Raw genomic sequence first — 20,950 nt, forward strand, 5'->3', positions numbered from 1 at the left:
ATTTACCTCAAAAATGAACTTTTCTTTGCAAACTCCTTGTTTTAATCCTGTTTTTCTGCTGTTTCTGTGCCCTTAAACTACCTTATTTTTCTCCCTCCGTTCCTGTGGCTTCCTTCCTCTTCCAATGGGAGGTGGGCCTTTTTGCTCTAGCTCTCTTGTGGCCTGCAGTGCAGTTCCTCTGCAGAGTCTCCTCTTCATTGAGTTCATATTTTTCTGTCCTGTCTTTTTGTCTCTCTCCTCTTTGGGCTGGGGCTCTCACAGCCCTACGAAGAGCCTCAGCTCTCTCCTCTTTCTATTCTACAGTGCAGCCCTGACAACACAGCTTGTTCTGAATGCTGCTCCAGTGCTTGGGGATGAGGAAAACAACCCCTCCCTGCTCTGAGTAACTTCACATACTCTTTCTTCCTTTCTCCTTGTTCCGACACTGTTTGTTGAAGTGCAGGCAGAAGCAAAGATCACAGAGGTATATAGTGTTGCATCAAGGGCAAGGGCTTTATTACTAATAGCGTGGAAGTGGTTGAATAATTAGCATTTATTCCAGGTGTAATGATTTCAGTAGTAATTCTAGGTGCCTTCCAGCATATGAACTGACTGCGTTTGACCCAATGGCTTAAAAATAAGGGTATGACTAAAATGCAAGTGAAGGTGTGATTGCAACTTTTAGGTAGGTACCTTTAGAAGGTACCTTTAGAAGGTACCTTTAATCTTGCTAGCTCAGCTAAAACTAGCAGTGAAGAAGCCCACCCAGGCCCTCTGGGTACGTAGTCATGTTGCTAGTTGGCACTAAAGCGGTGCTGCTATAACTTCACTACTCGTTTTAGCCACGTTAGCTGGATTAGAGCTAATGAGGGTATGCCTACCCAAGCTGCAGTTGTGCCTTGGATTCACTGGACGTGTACCCTAAGACACTGTATCCTGTTAGTAAGCTTTGAACCAGCCAGCAGTTTACCTCACACTATTTTTAATATTGGCAACTCAGTAAACCTATTTTTATGTATTGTATTTTATATCCCTCTCAGTGTGAGAAACATTGTGATTGCCTCAGACGTTATTTAATAGGATAGTCTTCATACATAGTACTGGAATCTGTCAGTGCTTGACAGGCTCTCTTTGTCTATGTCTGTATTTGGACCTGGGCGTGATATTCCCAGCTAGGCTAGACACACTCTCGCTAGCTCTCATCAAGCGACTATGCTAAAAATAGTAGTGTAGCCACTGTAACATGGGCAGTGGCTAGCCTGTGCCACTGCGTGCAAATCTGTGCACAAGCTCGCCCAGACTCTGTGGACATGGATGTTGCCACTTGCTGTTGCCAACGCTACTGTGACTACATTACATTATTCTTTTTAGTATGCTAACTCAATGAAAGCTAGTGAGAGACTGTCTACTCAAATGGGAATCCCACCCCTAGCTCCAAGTGTAGATGGAGTCTTTGTTTTCAAAAGTGATTTAAACAATCCTGAAATACTACTTGCCTTTCTTTGAGAAACTCTTTGCTGAGATAACTAAAAGAATTACTTATCACTTTTGTGAAGAATCATGTGGGTAGCCAGGTAAAATTGGTGTCCTGGCATGCTTGCAAAGTCATTGGGTTATTAATTCTTCAATATCTCAATTGCTTTTGCAGAAATCATTGCCTAGCTTTGCTCCTGTATTTATGCAATATGGTGACAGTAGAAAAATCCTGCAATGAGCCCCACCATACATGTGCACACACTTTTGAGTATGTCACAGGCATCCGATTCTGGAGCCCTGGATAGAAGTCATCTTTGTTACAAAACAGAAGAAATAATACAATCTGTACAATTTATAATTTTATTTTAGCTGAAGCCATACCCTCAGGTGTGCCAGAGCAGAGTCTGGCATAGCTGAGATTGATAGAGGCAAATTGACCCTCCTCTTATCCTGGTACTGGCTCGGAGCTGGGAACTGGCTCCTGGCAAAAATTAGAACAGTCTGACTTCTGCAGGCATTTAATAGCTCCCTAAGGCCATTATGCCAGTGAAAATTGTTAGAGTGCAGCATGCTCTGGGCCCTCTCTTTCCCACCTCCTCTCACAGGTAGTGGTGGTGACTGGGTAGCATAACACCAACTACATTGGCTATAGCCACCTCTGTTCCAGAGGAGATCCAAGCTACCTCTTTGTGACAACTTTCTTCCTGTTTTGTGTTGCCTGATGCCTTTTGTGACTGGGACTTCTGAGATCTGGGTTCAATTCCAAGCTCTTCCGTAGACTTCTTGTCCATTCTTGTCTTGTCAAGTCATTTAATCTCTCTGTACCTCAGTTCCCATTCTATTAAATAAGAAATGTTAGTGTCCCCTTCTCCCACCCTTTATCTGTCTTGTCTATTTTGGTAGTAATGCTCTCTAAAGACCTTACCATGTGCAAGTACAACACCTGGCACAATGGGGCCCTGATCTCGGTTAGGAAATCCAGGCACTGCTGTAATACAAATAACTCACAAGGATGTTCAGGCTTTATTCTTTCGTGTTTGCAAAGCGATTTGACATCTTAAGGTGGAAGTTAAGGAAGTACAAAGTATTACTATTTCTGTCGCTTCTGCTGTGTATCAGTTATAAAGTTTACAAATAACACCAGAGGTTTTTTTAAAAAAGCTAAGAACTAAAGTAGTTATAGCTGGAAAAGTGTGAAGTAAACATTTTAAATTTTATTTCTTGCTTATAACTGAAACAAATTATCTTTCAAAAACACTATTTAAATTATAGATTTCTGGAAGTATCTATTTACAGAGTATATTTTTGCCTCCATTTTTCGTGCCTTTTTCAATTTCATTTCTAACAATGCTAGACACAGGGCAGCCATTGCATATGAATGTGTATCTTGTATGTAAGTGTCTAACTGTGATTTGTGTTTCAAAACTGCTGAGTGTGTGCTCTTTGTGTTTTCAAGGCTGTTGACTTGGCGACCGACAGGTGGGGAGACTGGCCCTGTATCTCCATCTGCTGTGAGAGAGAAACAGCTGGTATGTTTTGCAAAATGAGTTTTTTAAATATTTTTTTAAAGCTCTCACGGGTTTGCCTTGAATATACATTGTTGTATGGAACAAAGTAAAATGTGCTTAGTTTAGACCCAAATTTTTATGTGGTTTGGTTGGAAATGCTTTTCTAGATAATTTACTTTAAAAACAGCATTCAGCTGCCAAGAAATAGTGGTTTTTCAGTCTGTTTATGCAGTGCTTATATATTGTGTTGTGCAGAAGTAGGTAAGCTACATTCCTGTACATGTGTACATTTCTGATAAACCCCATATATAGTGGTGGTAAGGCTCCTTGGATGATAACATTGTTTTGATTTGATTTAATTAAGAGTACATTTATCTTTCTAGCTAGGCTAGCACAGTAAAATTTATAGTGTATAATCACAGAAAATCATTGCACTTCAGTGATTTTGGGGGGGTTCTCACATATTTTGTTTCCTAATAAGAATATAAACTTTCATTTAAAAATAAATAGTTTGTAGCCCATCTAGTCTCAAAGCCTTGATGGTGTAAACTGACATGCTGTTGTTTCTTTGGATTTGAATACTTAAGTGACTAAGGACCTGAGTCCCATTGATTTCAATGGAACAGCTCATGCTTTTTAAATTAAGCCCTTGGGTAAATCTTCATAGGACATAGGGGGCCTAAGGCCTGGTCTACACTGGGGTTAGGGGGGATTGATCTAAGATACGCAACTTCAGCTACGAGAATAGCGTAGCTGAAGTCAACGTGTCTTAGATCGACTTAGAATCACTTACTTCGCTTTCTCACAGCGCGGGATCGACGGCCGCTGCTCCCCCCGTCAACTCCGCTTCCACCTCTCGCCCTGGTGGAGTTCCGGAGTCGACGGCAGAGCTATCGCTAGACGCGATAAATCGATCCCCGATAGATCGATCACTACCCGCCTATCCGGTGGGTAGTGTAGACATGGCCTTAGTCTCTGCATGGGTGAAAAGGTCCATCTATCTGGATGCCATTGCAGGATCAAGTCCCAGAACAGTAACACTAAGATGTGAACTTCCTCCATTTCTCTTCATGGGGTCTAATTATGGCAAAACACAAATGTGAACTGTTTCATTTCTGGTAGTATTAGACCTCTAGCCAATACGCTCATTCAGTGTTATTAGGTGTACTTGCCACATTCTGACTGGCTGATGTGCATGAAGTGCTTTCTATATAAAATGGTAGTGGATGGCATTATTTTTGAACTTCCAGTCATTTGAAGTTATTAGAAATAAAGCTGAAAGTTGTACAATATGTAAATAGTTGAATATTGCACTGGATACTCCTTGATCATTTGAATAAACTAAAAAGCTGCTGTTGTCTTTTTAAAATTAAAGTAGCCTCACAGTGATGTTTTATAAAAAGCCCAGAGTCTCAGGCTTTGTCTTCATTGCAAAAAAAAATGTGTGTTTATGTCAAGTTAGCTATCTCAATGTAAAAAATGTACCTTTTTCAGTGAGGACATAGCCTTAGATCCTGTGGTATGGTTCGCTAGGGTTTGTGGATTTTCATGATCAATCAGCAGTTAAGTTTACTCAACATTTTAAAATAAAGCTGTTTCACAGTTTTCCTGTGAGGTAGGTAGGAAGTCTTATACCCACGTTTTCAGATGCATAATCTGAGAGACAGTAGTTGTGACTTGCCCAGTTTCGTGCAGTGAGAGAGGCATCAGCAAAAACTGGAAATGAAATCCAGAAGTCCTGACTCCCATTCATCCATAACCAGTAAAGCACTTAGCCTCCCTTTATTTTGTATCTGAATGGCCCTGTTGTCTTAGATTGTTCCTTAAAAGTTTTTTGCATGCAACAGTGCTGGGTATTATACACAATAGTATAAAATCAAAAGTGCATTCATATAAAATGAGGAGAGGAGTTGTCCACTGTTTGATGAAAACCCAATCCTAGTTACTATTATTGGTATGATGTAAGTGTTTATAAGTGTTGAATGCTTAGATTTAAATCATCATATTCTCAAATTGCATTTACTGGACAATAGACACTGGAAGTATTTGCTTATTGAAAGGAAGAATAATCACACATCTATATAATCTACTTCAGCAGTTAATGATAGAATATTCTTATTTCTATATTAAATTACATAATTTAATACTTCTACCTCTTCCCATGAGTACTTAAAAATTAAAGGCAGGGAGTAGTCTTAATGGTGATCAACAAATAGTGAAAAAATAAAATAAAATTCTTCAATTTAGTATGCAGAATACTCAACCCAGCAAGAATAAGGAAGCTATTCATATAATGCAACCGCTTTTCTCTTTCAGGCCATCCCAAGTCATGGATCTTGTCTTGTATTGTGACTCCCCCATTTTTCAGTATTTCTGATTATATATATCACAGAAATCTACTGAAGCAGCTAGCTATCAAATACCAATAATAATATTAAATAGGGCATTTACCTAATACCTCCATCCGCCAAGTCTACATCTTGCTGCAGTAGACTTCTGTGGTGGGTATAAATCGTAGATCAAGAGGTGATCATTCATGACTTCAGGGGACTTGAAGCAAATAAAGATTAAAGTTCAGTTATACTGCCCACTTACTCTTGCTATTTGAAGCATTCCAAGATCTGCCAATTACATCCGTATGCCTTATTTTCACCCATTTATATATTGGAGAATGATACTTCGCAAAGTGGGTCTAAGAATTTGTAAATAAAGCACCTGGAAGGAAGGTATAGAGCAATGCCAGTTTCAGAATTATACTACAGTTAATGTATTTTAGTTAATCCATTGAAACTTGAATTAAGCTTTTACTTGACATGCTAGTACATGGTCCACTAAAGTATTTGAAAATGGTAAAAAATGATTGTAAGTGCAAAGTACTCTCTTGATTTCAATGTATTACATATTTTATCTTAGTTATTTGATTATATTACTTTACTCTACATGCACATATTTGAGAAGTTATCAATCCTTGTCTTGGTGAACTATTACTTGAATTGGTCTTCTTCCAATTCTAATATTAAAAACTGCTGTAGTGCATATTTTTTTAAATAATCACAATAATGAATAGAAAACTCCTCAAAAATTGTCAGTAAATTACAGTTGTTACATTTTATTGAAAGTTGACCCATTGGTGAACTTCTGTTCAGTTTATTTGATGTACCAACTATTGGGTTTATTTTATTTTCAGGATACAATATCACAGAAATCTGTAGATATTCATGATACTGTCCAGCCAAGATCTTCAGATAAACACCAGATTCAGCCCATTGTGGGGTCCACAGCAAGTGAAGAGATCAGCAAAATCAGACCTACAGCAAGTAAGTCTTTCTTTAAATAAAGAGAGGAATGCTTGATAGAGGATTTTGTATCTGTTAAAGTAATGTTTCTCAACCTCGGGGGTGGAGGGTGTCCTCAGAATGGGTTTAGGAGGGTCTCAAGTAAAAGTACGAAAAAACTTTTGTGTGCCAGATCAAAGTATATTTTTACGCAGAAACAAACTGTAAGTTCACTTTTATAAATTAAGAGTCCTTCAATGAGCCACTTGTTCTTGTTTTGTACCAACTAACTTTTTTATGTTGGGTTGAATTGAAGAAACCATTGATGAGAATCCCAATGCACATAAGTATGTTGTTGCATACGGGATTAAAACTTTCAAAGCTTCACTTACAAGTTCGGGATACTCATGCTTCTAAGCCATTCAAAACATGCAAACATCTTCGGAAAGAAATGAACACTGAAGCTTTTTGTCAGATGAAAACTTGATCAGTTTATCTTGCAGACTTCCTGCAAGTTCAGCAGACTCGACTTCTCTTTTGTTGAACAGATTAATTATCCACCTCTTGCTAAATTCTTCGTTGTCAGGGGGATGTAATCCTGGAGCTGCTTTTTAAGTTCAAGTATATGTTCAATCATAATGTTTCATGTCCACACTCTTGTGGCTGGCAATTGATTAAATGAACTTGCAACTCAAAGGAAATGACTCGAAGTTTCCACTCTGAAGCCAAGCAGACCAGGCTCCAAGCTTCTTTCCAAAGGCTCTCACTTTGTCTCCCAACACAGTTGTGGTTTTGTGCTGTTAAAAACTCATATTTAACTCATTGAGATGATTGAAGATGTCTGACTAAGCCAATTGAAGAAGCCTTAAAGGATCCCTGAACGATTTAGCAAAAGGAGACCCTTGATCCTGTGGTATCATAAGTACTTCAGCTAGCAATTCAGAAAGTCTGCTTCATGCTTTTCCCCTGAGAGCCACCTCAGTTCAGTGTGCAAGAGAAAACTTTTATGAAGTGTACCCATTTCATCACAAACAGGCGAGCTGATAGAAATTGGCTTTTTATAAAAATCACAACTTTTACAGACTCATCAAGCACCTAATGCAACTCAGAAAGCATTCCTTTTGCAGCAAGTGCTTGCCGATGTAAGAAGCAATGGGTCTAAACTGTATGCAGCATAATTGTTCTTAATATTGCAACAAGCCCGCTGTTCTTGCTAGTCATTGCTTTGGTACCATCACTGCATATAACAATACATTTTTTCCAATCGATTTAAAATCATTTGGTAGCGTTAGCAAAAATGTTAAATAGACATTTACCAGTCGTGTGGGTAGGCAAGCACTTTACAGAAGAGCATGTTTTTCTCAACAGTAGCATCTGAATTGTATCGAAGGAAAGCTAAGAACTGTGCTGATCCTGGAACATCTGTTGATTCATGAAACTGAACAGATAGGAATTCAGTCCATTTTAACTTTTCTTTCAACTGCTCATGAATGTCATCAGCCATTTCATTAATATACCTCAAAACTGTATAATTTCATAAAGGAATAGCTTTAAGTTTATTTGCCTCTCCATGGCCGAGCACGCTTGTAACCATGTCTAATGCCCCAGGAAGTATGAGATTCTCAGCTATTGTATGTACCTTACATGTTTGGGCAATACAAACTAACATGAGAAATGAAGCTTCAAGAGCATTCTTACTGACATTCCTTGTATTCAGCATCAGTGTTTGCTGGCTATTCAAGCTGTTCCGTTTTCTAGAGAACTCAGGAGGCTTGTTCCTTAACTGTAGATGTTTACTCTCCAAATGCTACATTAATTTCAAAGGTTTCCTGCTTTCAACACTTAGCACTTCACTGCACACAACACAATGAAGTTTATTTTTGATTGCTGTAAAACTGTACATTAAATAGCTGCAATCGTATTTTCTTCACTTTACCTTCTTCACTCATTCATTCTGCGAAGTACTTGCTTGAGCTCTCTTTAAACATTTATCCATTGCACAAGAAGACCTCACTGAAAAGTGCACAGACATATGTGCTAGCTGCAAAAAACAGCAACAAATTACTCTATAATAATTTTCATAGGTTTGAAATATTTATTAATGCTGGTGGACTGGTATTACCTTAAATATTATTAAGTAAATTAAGAATAAGGGGATCACAGTTTTTTGAAGTTTTAGCATGGGGGGCGGTCACAGTTTCTTTTAAGTCCCAAAGGGGGTTTCCAGCACAAAAAGATTGAGCTATGCTGTGTTGAAGATATTATTTAATGGATATATGATTTTTAGTTCTCTGTGATGTGGGCAAGAATTAAACATTTTATAAGGAGAAAAACACCTTGAATGAAATTTTGGCCCCATGAAAGTCCATGGCAAAACTCCCATTGGCTTCCATGGGGCCAGGATTTCATCCTGTATTTAAAAATCTTGCTTTGGGTTGCTAGTAAATTTGTGACTTAAAGCAAGATTTCTTAAACACATTATTTGGCGCCTTATAAAATTATTATAAATTAGTAACTTAATCTTTCTTTCCCTGAATTTAATTTTTTTGTGGGGGAGGTAACATTATAACCTAACACTAGCTGAGAACAAAAAAAGTCTTTCCTGCCCATAGGAGAACTAACAAATGTTACAAAGCATGCCTCTAGAACCTTAGTTGCAAATTTATGTGTAGATACTTGAAGTACTAGTGGCTAATTACCCCATTTAACTTGCAAGTCTTTTCCAGTATAGAGAGGGCAATTACAAAAATGGACCCTTTCAAACAAGTGTGAAGATATAAGTGACCACCACTTTTCCTGATGAGTTCTTGCTATTCTGCCATACTGCCAAGAAGAGTCCCAACTGAACTAAAACCCTTCAATTTTAGAGGTTTGAAAAGATGGGGGAAAAAATCCCTTCCCCATTATAAAATATATTGACAAACTGTTTTTTGTGTGGTGATAATTCAGTGGATGAATTTTTACATTTCAGGCTTGGTTTCTAAATGTCCATGCAATTACATTTTTTTAAGTGTAGGTCTGTCCTGAAAGTCTTCACTAAAATAAATTACTTACAGATTTAAGTTGTACTGTACTTTTTTTGCTTGAATAACTGTTAAAGTTGCTAAAATAAGTAATTTTGGTGGTTTTTTTTTTTTTTAAGAATTTCCAGAACAGAAGTTGTTTGCTGCTCTGTTAATCAAATGTGTTGTACAACTGGAGCTTATTCAGACTATCGACAACATTGTGTTCTTCCCAGCAACCAGCAAAAAAGAAGATGCAGAGAATCTAGCCGCAGCACAAGTAAGTTTGAGTGGTTGGTGTTAGTCTTTTGGAAAGATTTTCACTGGTAGATTAAGTTCCATAAACTCCTGTGACTTCGGTCAACTAACAGTTTCTTATAACAATTACATCATTTCCAACAAAGCAACCAAAGTGTCTGTCAAACCTTACATTAATTCAGCCTTCCCACACAGAGGCAGACTACTTTGTGGAGGCCTAAATTTAGATATTACGAGTGTGTGATGAAATTTCCTTACCTAGTATATGTTGCTACTTGTTTGTTTTTTCTGTCGAGATCTAAGTTAAAGTATGTATACGGCTAGAAATAAGGTAAGGGGCATAATTCATAGTGTCTGTCTTTAAAAGAGAAATTATAGAATAATAAAATTTCAACAGCCTTTTACCCTTGAGTTAGCAATATCGGTTGTTAATGACTGATATCGCAAAGCTTAACTGCCATGACCAACAATCAGTAGTCAGTACGGTTCTGAGTCTGACTGTTCTAAGTCTGTTTTTTAAAGAGAGATGCAGTAGACTTCGATGTTCATGTGGACACACAAGATCAAGGAATGTACCGTTTTCTAACATCGCAACAGCTTTTCAAACTGCTGGACTGTTTGCTGGAATCTCACAGATTTGCGAAAGCTTTTAATTCAAACAATGAACAAAGAACTGCCCTCTGGAAAGCAGGTGGGTCACCTCCTTTGAGAAAACAATGTTACTGTGTCTTGACCGAATCAGTTGGGTGTTTTGAGCTGATTGCCTTACTATATCACCTTAGGGAGCACCAGCATGGTATATTAGTATAGGTATATTAGTCATAGAGCTCAATGGAGATTCTTTTCTGGTTGGTTACTTAAATACCTGACATTTCTTTTCCTTTCAAAGAAATTTTCCTTTCAGAAAAGGAAAGAGATAAAATAAAAATGTATGAGTTTAGTTTTGGTTTATAATATTAAACCAAACGCGGTGAGGATGTACTTAGCCGTCCTAAAGTAAATCCATAGCTTAGTGGTAGGTTACATTTGAAACATATCCTTTTTGGTAGGGACTTTAAGTACAGCGTTCAGTCCTTAGGTCGTACAGCTAACATTAATTCATTAACTGAAAGTATTTCAGAGAGTTAGCAACATAGGCGCTGACTCCATGGGTGCTTTGGGGTTGGAGCACCCACGGGGAAAAGATGGTGGGTGCTGAGCACCCACTGGCAGCCCCCCTATCAACTCCCTCCCACTCCCCAGCGCCTCCCACCCGCTGGCGGGCCCTGCAAATCAACGCCTCCCTCTCCCTCCCCGTGCCTCCTGACTGCCACAAACAGCTGTTTCGCGGCAGGCAGGAGGCTGGGAGGGAGTGGGGGAGGAGCGAGAATGTGGCACGATCGGGGAAAGGGGCAGAACTGGGCAGGATCAGTCGGGGTGTCAAGCACCCCCTGGCGCTTTGGAAAGTTGGTGCCAGTAGTTAGCAATGTCTAGTGCAGTGGTGGGCAACCTACAGCCCATCAAGGTAATCTGATTGAGGGCTGCGAGACATTTTGCTGACGTTGACCATCCGCAGGCATGGCCTCCTGCAGCTCCCAGTGGCCACAGTTCACTGTTCTCGGCCAATGGGAGCTGTGGGAAGCGGCGGGCCACAGGGATGTACTGGCTGCCACTTCCCGCAGCTCCCATTGGCCTGAAACGTAAATCGCGGCCACTGGGAGCTATGCCTGTGGATGGTCAAGTCAGCAAAATGTCTCACACCCTGCAATCAGATTACCCTGAGGGGCTGCATGCGGACTGCAGGTTGCCCACCACTGGTCTAGTGTCTTAAGCCTGAAACTTAAGAGTTAAGAGCTTCTGGGTTTTATGCCTGTTTTTTCCAATAACTTCTTGCTTGGTCTTCATCAACTTATTTAACTTCCTTGTGATTAAATTCCCTGTGTAATAAAAGGGGCTGATAATACCTTACAGTGATTGGAAGGATAGATTAATGTTTGTAAAACACTTTGAAGAGTCGGTGCTGGGTAGTTTGGTGGCTTCTGATATACAGGAGGTCAGACTAGGTGATCCAGTGGTCCTTTCTGGCCTTAAACTCTGATTCTAAATGTCAATTTTTTTGGTTGGGATTTTTAAAGGAGCCTAAAAGAGTTAGGCACCCAACTCCCATAGGCTTCTGCGAAAAATCCCAGCCTTTGTTTTATATATATATATATATATATATATACTTAAGTGCTTGAAATAAATGCCATTATCTAAGACTTCTTGTTGATGGAAAGTGGAAATTTCCTGTAGTATTATGTATTCATATATTCCTTGGGACCCAATCCAGTATATTAATACTTTCAACAATAGTGCACCCACCGTACTGTGAATGCATAATTAGTTGTTTGGTGTCTGTTACCAGCATGCACTCACTTAGCCATCTCAGTTGGATCCTGTGTATGGTGTGAATGTATAAGAATATGCATTTATATAGAATAGATCTTTAATAGCAGTTGAGTTGTATTGACCCTTATGAGAACAGTTAATATGCACACATGGTAATAGCTTGCCAAACCTTGGTGTTTTAGCAAATTATTTTTTATTTAAAAATTAGTATTTTAAACCATCACTGTGTGATTGAGACAGTGTAGTCCAGTGAATAGGGCACTAGATTGGGACATGAGTTCTATTCCTGGATCTACCATTAACCTCCTGTATGACCTTCGGCAAGTCATTCCACCTTTCTCTGCCTCTGTTTCCTATTTGTCTTGTCTGATTAGTGTTTGGGGTTCCCCTGAGACCTCTTGTACTCAGTTCCCCAAAGACTTAGTTTGATGCCAGTCTCATCAGTCAGGTTCCTTTATTTGTCCCACAGCAAAGCAATGTTGAGCTGATCAGAGTTAAGTGTAGGAAGTGGCTCGTTGCAGGGAGTTGGGGTGCAGGGTGCGGCAGGGGGCTCAGGGCAAGGGCTTGGGGTGCAGGCTCCAGCCCGGCGCCGCTTACCTGGAGCGACTCTGGGGTGGTAGCAGTGTGCACTGCCCTGGCCCCAGCCCTGTGCTGCTCCGCTCCACTCCGGGAAGCAGCCAGAACCATGTCCCTGTTGCTACTGGGGGAGGTCGAGCACAGGGCTCTGTGCTCTGCTTTTGCCACTCCTCCAGGTACCTCCCCCGAAGCTCCCATTGGCTGAGGTTCCCCGTTCCCAGCCAATGGGAGCTGTGGGGGGTGGTGCCTGGAAGCAATGCATGGAGCCCTCTGCGCCCCTCCCCACCGAGCAGCTCGGGGCTCGTGGCGCTAGGGGGGGCAATCTCAGCCTGCAGGCTGTAGTTTGCCCACCCCTGGCCCGGAGGTAGGCAAGGCAGAGCGGGGTGGGCGGGGAGCTTGGCGGGCCGCAGGAAATAGCCTCGCGGTCCGAGTGTTTGAGACCCCTGGTCTAGGGCATATCACTCATCCAAAGTTACACAGCAAAACTCTTCCTTAATATACATTTACACATGACATTGCATTTAGTATACTGTGCATCACACATTTTGGGATTGGCTTGATCACTTTGTAAGAACAAATCCCTATACAGCGTGCATTGTCCATGCACAACTTACTCTTTACCTCATCTTATGTTCCAGGCTTCTTTTATCCATTGTTATCTTGTCTGTTGGAAATGGTTCTCTGGGCATCCCCATGAAGTTGCTAGTACAGACGTTCTGTTTTCAGCCAGCTAATCGATTTACCTCCCTAATCTTGTCTTCCAAGAAACGAAGCCTCACCCATGTCCAATTACTCATGTCACGCTAGGCCTACAGTTAGGATTCCCAACTAGTTAAAATCTCTTGGAAGGATTTTAGCCTCAGGTATCTTCAGCTGTGCGCCCTTAATATTTGGTAAAGGTAGGCTCTTGTTTTCCAGTTCTGCTGGAGATATTTTCCAGGCTGTTTTTCTAGTTATACTTCTAAAAATTCACTAGATTTCAGAGACAGGCTTAGAGCATCTTCACCGGAAGCCCTACAGCAGTGCCACTGTAAGTGCTGTAGTACGGATGTAGCCTCAGTATCTTTCCCAGACTGGAAGAAAAGCTCTTTGTAAGCTTAGAGGCTTGTCTCTCTCACAAACAGAAGTTGGTCCATTAAAAGATATTACCTCGCCCTTCTCGTCTCTCATCTATATCCAGATATTTTCAGCCAAACATTGTTCCTTATTCCATATTATTCAGTGCTTTTAATTATAAAAACGGAATCTGTAAAAAATTTCAGCGTTTTGTCATTTTTGTTCCCAGCATGCAGTGATGTCACTTTTTGTTGCCTGATAGACTTTGATCGTTGTTGTTGTTAATTATTGTTGTTGTGCCTAGCAGCCTCTGTCATAGACCAGGATCTCAGTATGCTAGGCTCTATTCAAACACTGAACAAAAAGATAGTCCCCCCTTTCTCAGAGTTTACAGTCTGAGTATAAGGCAAGAGTCTAGATGTATACAACCAGAGTGACGGGTGTACATGAAAACAATGAGACAATACTGGTCAGCATGATACACACTAGTTCTTGGCACTCCAGCAGCCAAAGTGTTGTTTTTTTGTAGGGGTCACATCAAAGGAGTTTGAAGGAGGAGAATGAGTTAGTTTTGCAGTTTTTGGGGAGCTCTTCCCAACTGTGAGGGTCATCATGAGAGAAAGCACGAAGATTCTTGTTTGAAAATTTAACAAATGGGCCCTTGAGGCTGGCATCGTGGGCTGATCAGAGAAGGATGATAACCTTTCAATACTGAATAGGACATGATCAGTAGGGTGAGAATAGGTCATTACAGGCCTTGAGAAGACCAGGAGTTTGTTGCAGTTGAGAAGGGGGAAGCCATTGGAGGGCTGCAAATTGAGGAGTAACATGGTCAAGACTGTTGGGTGAGAAAGGTACGTAGTTGGGTAAAAGACACTCCGGTTTATTAATTTGGACCAAAAGCATTCGTTGGGATTACCATTACTGTTAAAATAAGAAACAACAGACATACAGAAAAAGGCAATGGACAGTTATCTTCTCCCAGGGCACAGGCAGTTCATGATGGATTTCTCCTACAATGCTGCAACTGTCCTTACAATCTTTCACATATTTATACACATCCAAATTAAATATTCATTATTTTGACTTTTTCCAATCACCAGTGAGTATCATGAATATTAAGTAACTTATGCAGTATGCATGCATGATCTTTATACTTTTGCTGTCTAAACTAATTTCATGTTGTTCTCTTTTGTTGTTGGTTTATTACCACTGATTATGTATATTTGTGAAAGTTTGGCCAGGTCATTTTGACCTGTTTCTTTGCATAGGGTTTTGGGGTACTTTCCGGTCCTCTTCCTCCTTGCCGTTTCCTTCAGTGGCCTTTGACAGAACATTTTATAGATATGTTAAGTACATTCTGTTTTAAAAACATCACCTGTATAGCAACTTATAAACACACCACCACTCAGGCCGAACAATGGCGAGGCCAAAAGTCAGCCTGCAGGCATATGTCCAAACTTATGCATTAGAAATGACCCCAGAAAAAGATTTTCCATAAAGCGATGGGCTAGGAAAATGGTCTTTGCAACAGTATCCTGAATGGATAGGAGCAGAGCAAGACTGCATTTGTCAGGGCCAGAAAAAAGGATGTTGCTGCAATCAAGATGCAAGCTGATGAGAGGCTGGACAAAAAGTGTTAGCGGAGTGAATGGATAAGGGAGGCTGTTCCTTAAGAGACATTATGTAGAAAGTATTGGCAAGATTTAGACATAGCCAGGACGTGCGATGTGTCAGTCACTCATAACCAGCCTGACTGCAAGATAGTGGTGTTGTCTACAGTGATGAAGAAAGGAAGTAGCAGGGATGACTTGGATTGGAGGGGAGGAGATTAAGAACTCAGTTTTAGCCACGTTGAGCTTGCGTTGATGGTTAGACATTCACAAGATGTCAGAGAGAGAGGCTGAGATTTTAGTTTGGACAGGAGACAGGTTTGGAATGGAGAGGTATACCAACATCCCTGTGAAGTACATTTTGCAGATGAGGAAACTGAGGCATAAAGACTGGGTCTGTCAAGGACCAATAGTCTGTATGAACGCTGAGGATTTTGGAGTTTGTGGCTCTACGTCCTATGTTCAGACCTCCAGGCCCCACCTTTTTATCATAGTCACAGACTTCAAACACATCCAGGATCATGCAGGAAAATGATGCCAGGCAAATGATTACGGTAGTACACAGGTTTCAGAGTAGCAGCCGTGTTAGTCTGTATCCGCAAAAAGAAAAGGAGTACTTGTGGCACCTTAGAGACTAACCAATTTATTTGAGCATAAGCTTTCATGAGCTACAGCTCACTTCATCGGATGCATAAAAGTGGAAAATGCAGTGAGAATGTTTTTATACACACACACCATGAAAAAATGGGTGTTTATCACTTCAAAAGGTTTTCTCCCCCCACCCCACTCTCCTGCTGGTAATAGCTTATCTAAAGTGATCACTCTCCTTACAATGTGTATGATAATCAAGGTAGTACACAGAAACCCCAAACAATAGCACTGCCCTATGGTGCTGTCTGCTGCAAGATCTAAATAAATGGGTAATTTGTAGTGGCCACTTACTGGCAAACAAGCATTTTAAAAAGATAGAAGTACAAAGGGAAACTTCAAGATGAAAGTAACAAATTTAAGTGTATTCCTTGCATTTCTCCAGGTTTTAAAGGCAAATCAAAGCCCAATCTTTTGAAACAGGAGACTAGTAGCCTGGCCTGTGGGTTGCGCATTCTTTTCCGCATGTACATGGATGAAAGCCGCACCGGTGCATGGGATGAAGTCCAGCAAAGACTACTGAAGTAAGATCATTGTAATAGCTGTAACATTAAAATACATATTTTTAAGCACGAAACACATTAATGTGCTCTATCTGACTTGCTATATGTATAGTTGCTAACGTTTATATAGTGTTGAAAAGGAAATGAAACTTTACAATGAAAGTTACAGCTGAAATGCCTGATGTGGTGTAGAAGAGTGCAGTTCTTCTGATCTTCTCCGCTCTCTCCCTGCCATGTCCATAAAACCTTGCAAAAGTGGCAGAACATAGGATGGTGTCAGCCTTAACCCTGGTTTGTGTTCCATGCGGAGGTGGGGTGCAGTGGGGATTTCCTTTGCTCCTGAAGTTTTTGCTGCTGCTGTTCGTTAAAGGGGAGCAGGAGGTCAACTTTTCACATGAATCTGAGAATAGACACCATTTTTCTTTGAGAATTCACTACATACTCTCCCTTGTAGGAAATGGCCCAGGTGCCACTGAGCTTCAGGAACCTACTGACACACACTGCCCCTTGGGGGCATTGGTTATTAATTATTCTGAACTCTCATATTTGTTGGAAGAAAATGTTTAGTCTACAAAACCCTTTCAAGTGACTGAACAATACTTGATTTAAATACAATGGTAATAGCACTGAGATTTACAGACTATCCAGTGACTCTGAAAGAGTGATAAATCTGTGTGAGGTCTGTTATCACATCCAAAAATTATATGAAATATAGAAGTACTTTAAGTATCTTTCTGCTTCTGTCATTTTCTAACGCCTCTGAGAGAGCCGGCTACTACCGTTTTGTGTAATATATTGGAAGAAAATATGATCAGCCTGAGCATGCTAGCACTGGCTGGGGCAGGCACAATGCTTTGCCAGTCCAGCTCAATCCTGACAGGCAGCGTCCCTGATATTAATCCTAGGACTGTTAAAAGTACCAGTTGTGCAAAACTACAACAGGGATGGGGTTTGAGATTCTCTCCCCTACTTACATTTTTAGGGCACTTCTCATTTATTTTGGCAATGAGGCTCATGCTCCCTTTCCCAAAATGGTTCTATTCTTCCCAAGGGCTCGTTCAGTATTTATTATGGTTACAATAGTATTTGTAAACACTTTACCTTCTGTAATTTTATGTTCTCTGTAGTGTCTGCAGTGAAGCTCTAAGTTACTTCCTTACTCTTGCATCAGAAAGTCATCGGGAAGCCTGGACTAATCTACTACTCTTATTCTTGACTAAGGTCCTCAAGATAAGTGATGAAAGAGTAAGTATTTGCATAAAAGCTATTTTAAAATAGTACTCAAATAAGAACTGGTTCCAAGTTTTATTATCTGAACACTGATATGCTCAAAAAACTTTAAAAACATGAAGCCAAAAAAGTACTAAGATATTATATGGTTTTGTAGTTACTTATAGACATTTAAATGTTTGTGCTGTTTTACGGACAATTCAGAAAATGTCCCGCCCTAAGGAACTTACTGTCTAATTTGAGACAGTACATGGAGGACGATGACAGACACTAGAGAGGAGGAGGAGGATGGCAGGGAGGACAAGCATACTGTAATAAAAAAACATGAAAGACATGATACGTCTGCCTTGAGGGCGGTCTTTGAAAGTTGCTTCCCACACAAAGCTACTATGAGGGAAGGATTGGTGGTTAATGTGTTTTTTTCCTAATTCTTCCCATAACACCCAGTTCCTGTATACTCCTATGCTATGTGTAATAATGAATTTTGGAATGAATCTTGTAGATAAATTAGAATGTTTCAGCAATTGTACAGCAAGTAATTATTGTAGTTTCATCTGAGACCTCCTCCGCGGCTCCCACACCCCACTAAATGTTCTTGGGTTTAGTAAAATTTGATGCCATGCTGCAAATGTAAGCTGACACGGTGCACAAATCTTCAGTGGAAAAGGAAAACCCCCTTCTCTCTCATAGAATCATAGAATATCAGGGTTGGAAGGGACCCCTGAAGGTCATCTAGTCCAACCCCCTATTCGAAGCAGGACCAATTCCCAGTTCAATCATCCCAGCCAGGGCTTTGTCAAGCCTGACCTTAAAAACCTCTAAGGAAGGAGATTCTACCACCTCCCTAGGTAACGCATTCCAGTGTTTCACCACCCTCTTAGTGAAAAAGTTTTTCCTAATATCCAACCTAAACCTCCCCCACTGCAACTTGAGACCATTACTCCTTGTCCTGTCCTCTTCCACCACTGAGAATAGTCTAGAACCATCCTCTCTGGAACTACCTCTCAGGTAGTTGAAAGCAGCTATCAAATCCCCCCTCATTCTTCTCTTCCGCAGACTAAACAATCCCAGTTCCCTCAGCCTCTCCTCATAACTCATGTGTTCCAGACCCCTAATCATTCTTGTTGCCCTTCGCTGGACTCTCTCCAATTTATCCACATCCTTCTTGTAGTGTGGGGCCCAAAACTGGACACAGTACTCCAGATGAGGCCTCACCAATGTCGAATAGAGGGGAACGATCACGTCCCTCGATCTGCTCGCTATGCCCCTACTTATACATCCCAAAATGCCATTGGCCTTCTTGGCAACAAGGGCACACTCAGAATGAGCAATAGTTTAAAAAAAAATATGTACAGTATATAGCCACTGCAGGATACCTATAAAATTGTTTGTCCTTGAGCTCCATTAACATTTGTCATCATTTTGTGTCTGTGTCTCACCTTGATGCATAGCATTTGAAATCCTTCACTCTAAAGCACAGGCTTGTGGAGGTGTGGGGGAAGATTGATGTATAATAGAATAACTTTTTATTTTTTCCCTCCTCAGTTCAAAGCTCATGCCTCCTTCTACTACCCTCTCTTGTGTGAAATTATGCAGTTTGACCTAATTCCTGAACTTCGAGCTGTTCTGCGAAGGTTTTTCCTGCGGATTGGTGTAGTTTTTCAGATATCCCAACCACCAGAGCAGGAGCCTGGAACAAACAAGCAGTAGCAAGCGCTGACTGAATATTGCTCTCTTATGAGATTACATCCCTCAGCTATTTAAAAGGACCAGGTAGCTGAGGCTTTCTGTCTGGATAGCCATAAAAACGGTTTATTTGTATGGCAACGTGTATCTAAGGGTTATTGGTACAGATACTTACAACTGTAATTCAGGCTCACAACACTCCAGTCCCTTTCAGTTTTCTGATGGATTATCTCTATTGGTTCTCTTTCCTGGCTCATGTTGAGCATAGAGCCAGTTTTTAGCACAGTCCTGTTGTCAGCATGGGCTATGATATCCTTTACTGTCCTAGACAGCAGTATAGCAACAGATGTTTATGGTGGGTGTGAATTTAAAACGTACCCAAAGAACTATATATGTAAAGGTTTGAACTTCTGCCAGAAGTACAACTCAGGAGAGCTGTATTTTGAAGGATAAAATGTTTATAGTGAAAAAAGAATGGAAAATTATTGTTCATGGTAAAAGGTATTTAGCAACTATGTCCGATATTCTTACTCTTAAAATTTTTTGCACACTCAGGCGGTCTGAGATATTGGTAATCATCCTTCTGTGAAAAATGTACAGAGATGCAGGTCTGTAATATAAATTATTAAACACTATACAGTTCTTCCTGCATTGTTTTGTTTCTGTATTTTCTTATTGATTTGCTAAAAACCCATAACATTTTATGGTTTACCAGATGCACTAGAAGTTTGGGTTTATTTTTTGAGTTATGATTTTTGTTTTGTTGTAGCTCAAAAGTTAGTGTTGCTGAATTTTGTCAAGAACAGAGGAAGAAAATCTCACGACTGACATAACTACCTGTAATATACTTGTTTTAGGGCTTTTAAATATAAAGAGCCATTGAAATATGATGATCCTTCAAGGACTGGATTTTGAATCACTGCAAACAGTCTAGGTTGTGTCTGCTGTCACCTTTTTTTTTGTTTGTTTGTTTGATGTAGATTTCACTCTATGTACAGAATTTAATGTTGAATATATTAAAGTAACAAATCTGGCATGGTTTGGGGATGGTTAAATTTATTGGAAATGTATTCATACTGTGAATTGTGCCCTGATGGTTAAAGACAAGCATTCTGTATTACAGTGGATGTAGAAAATTTTTTCAGATGGACAAAATAAAATGTATATGGTACAGATATGTAAAGTTTTCTATGTAAAAATTCTGTACAACTTTCTGTACAATATTGGTTCTCATCTGGCATATTCTAATCAGGTTATAGGTCAATAAAGTTTTTGAATTCTTTCATCAGTGCAATCAAACCAATGTAATCTGCACCTGCTTGTTTCACTGTTTCCTTGACCTTTCATGCTCTTCTTTCTGTTTTTAACAAATGAACCTAAATATACTGAACTTCTAAGAAATGATACGCTCACTTGGAGTGAGAGCGGGGATGCAGCCAGGAGCATAGCTTCAGACTTTTGGGGGTTTTAAGGGCTTGTTTTTCTCTGGCATCAGGCTGGGTTTTTTTCTGTGGGAATGAGTTAGAGTAGAAGGAGGCACTCAAAATGAACAAGGGCATGTGTTTGGTAGTTGAATGAAGAGAAATACGCATTATGGTTGTCTGTCTGTCTTGCCTCTGAGGATATATCCATAGTACAGTATGTACCTGTGTCCTGACTCATGTGGAAGCAGACAAGTACTAGCTAAGCTCTCCTCCCAGCACCCCATGACCCATACCTAATTGTACATGTATCCATACTGGTGAAACAGTTACACAGAGCAGGCTCTGGAGT

At 40.2% G+C, this 20,950-nt stretch overlaps 1 protein-coding gene across 3 annotated transcripts in view; it reads left to right on the forward strand.

The window, feature by feature from the left end:
• Window positions 1-20,472, forward strand: part of ARFGEF1 (ARF guanine nucleotide exchange factor 1) — a 181,745-nt gene extending 161,273 nt beyond the window's left edge. For all 3 annotated transcript variants that reach the window (XM_073330927.1, XM_073330929.1, XM_073330930.1), the window contains 7 exons: window positions 2,912-2,984; window positions 6,151-6,280; window positions 9,381-9,520; window positions 10,021-10,189; window positions 16,144-16,282; window positions 17,389-17,506; window positions 19,037-20,472. In XM_073330927.1, coding sequence (XP_073187028.1) covers window positions 2,912-2,984; window positions 6,151-6,280; window positions 9,381-9,520; window positions 10,021-10,189; window positions 16,144-16,282; window positions 17,389-17,506; window positions 19,037-19,201 — 934 coding nt within the window. In that variant the 3' untranslated portion in view covers window positions 19,202-20,472. The remainder of the gene's footprint in view (window positions 1-2,911; window positions 2,985-6,150; window positions 6,281-9,380; window positions 9,521-10,020; window positions 10,190-16,143; window positions 16,283-17,388; window positions 17,507-19,036) is intronic.
• The last annotated feature ends 478 nt before the right edge of the window (window positions 20,473-20,950 follow it).

The sequence above is a fragment of the Lepidochelys kempii genome, chromosome 2 (genome assembly GCF_965140265.1).
Source record: "Lepidochelys kempii isolate rLepKem1 chromosome 2, rLepKem1.hap2, whole genome shotgun sequence".
NCBI classification, from domain to species: Eukaryota; Metazoa; Chordata; order Testudines; family Cheloniidae; genus Lepidochelys; species Lepidochelys kempii.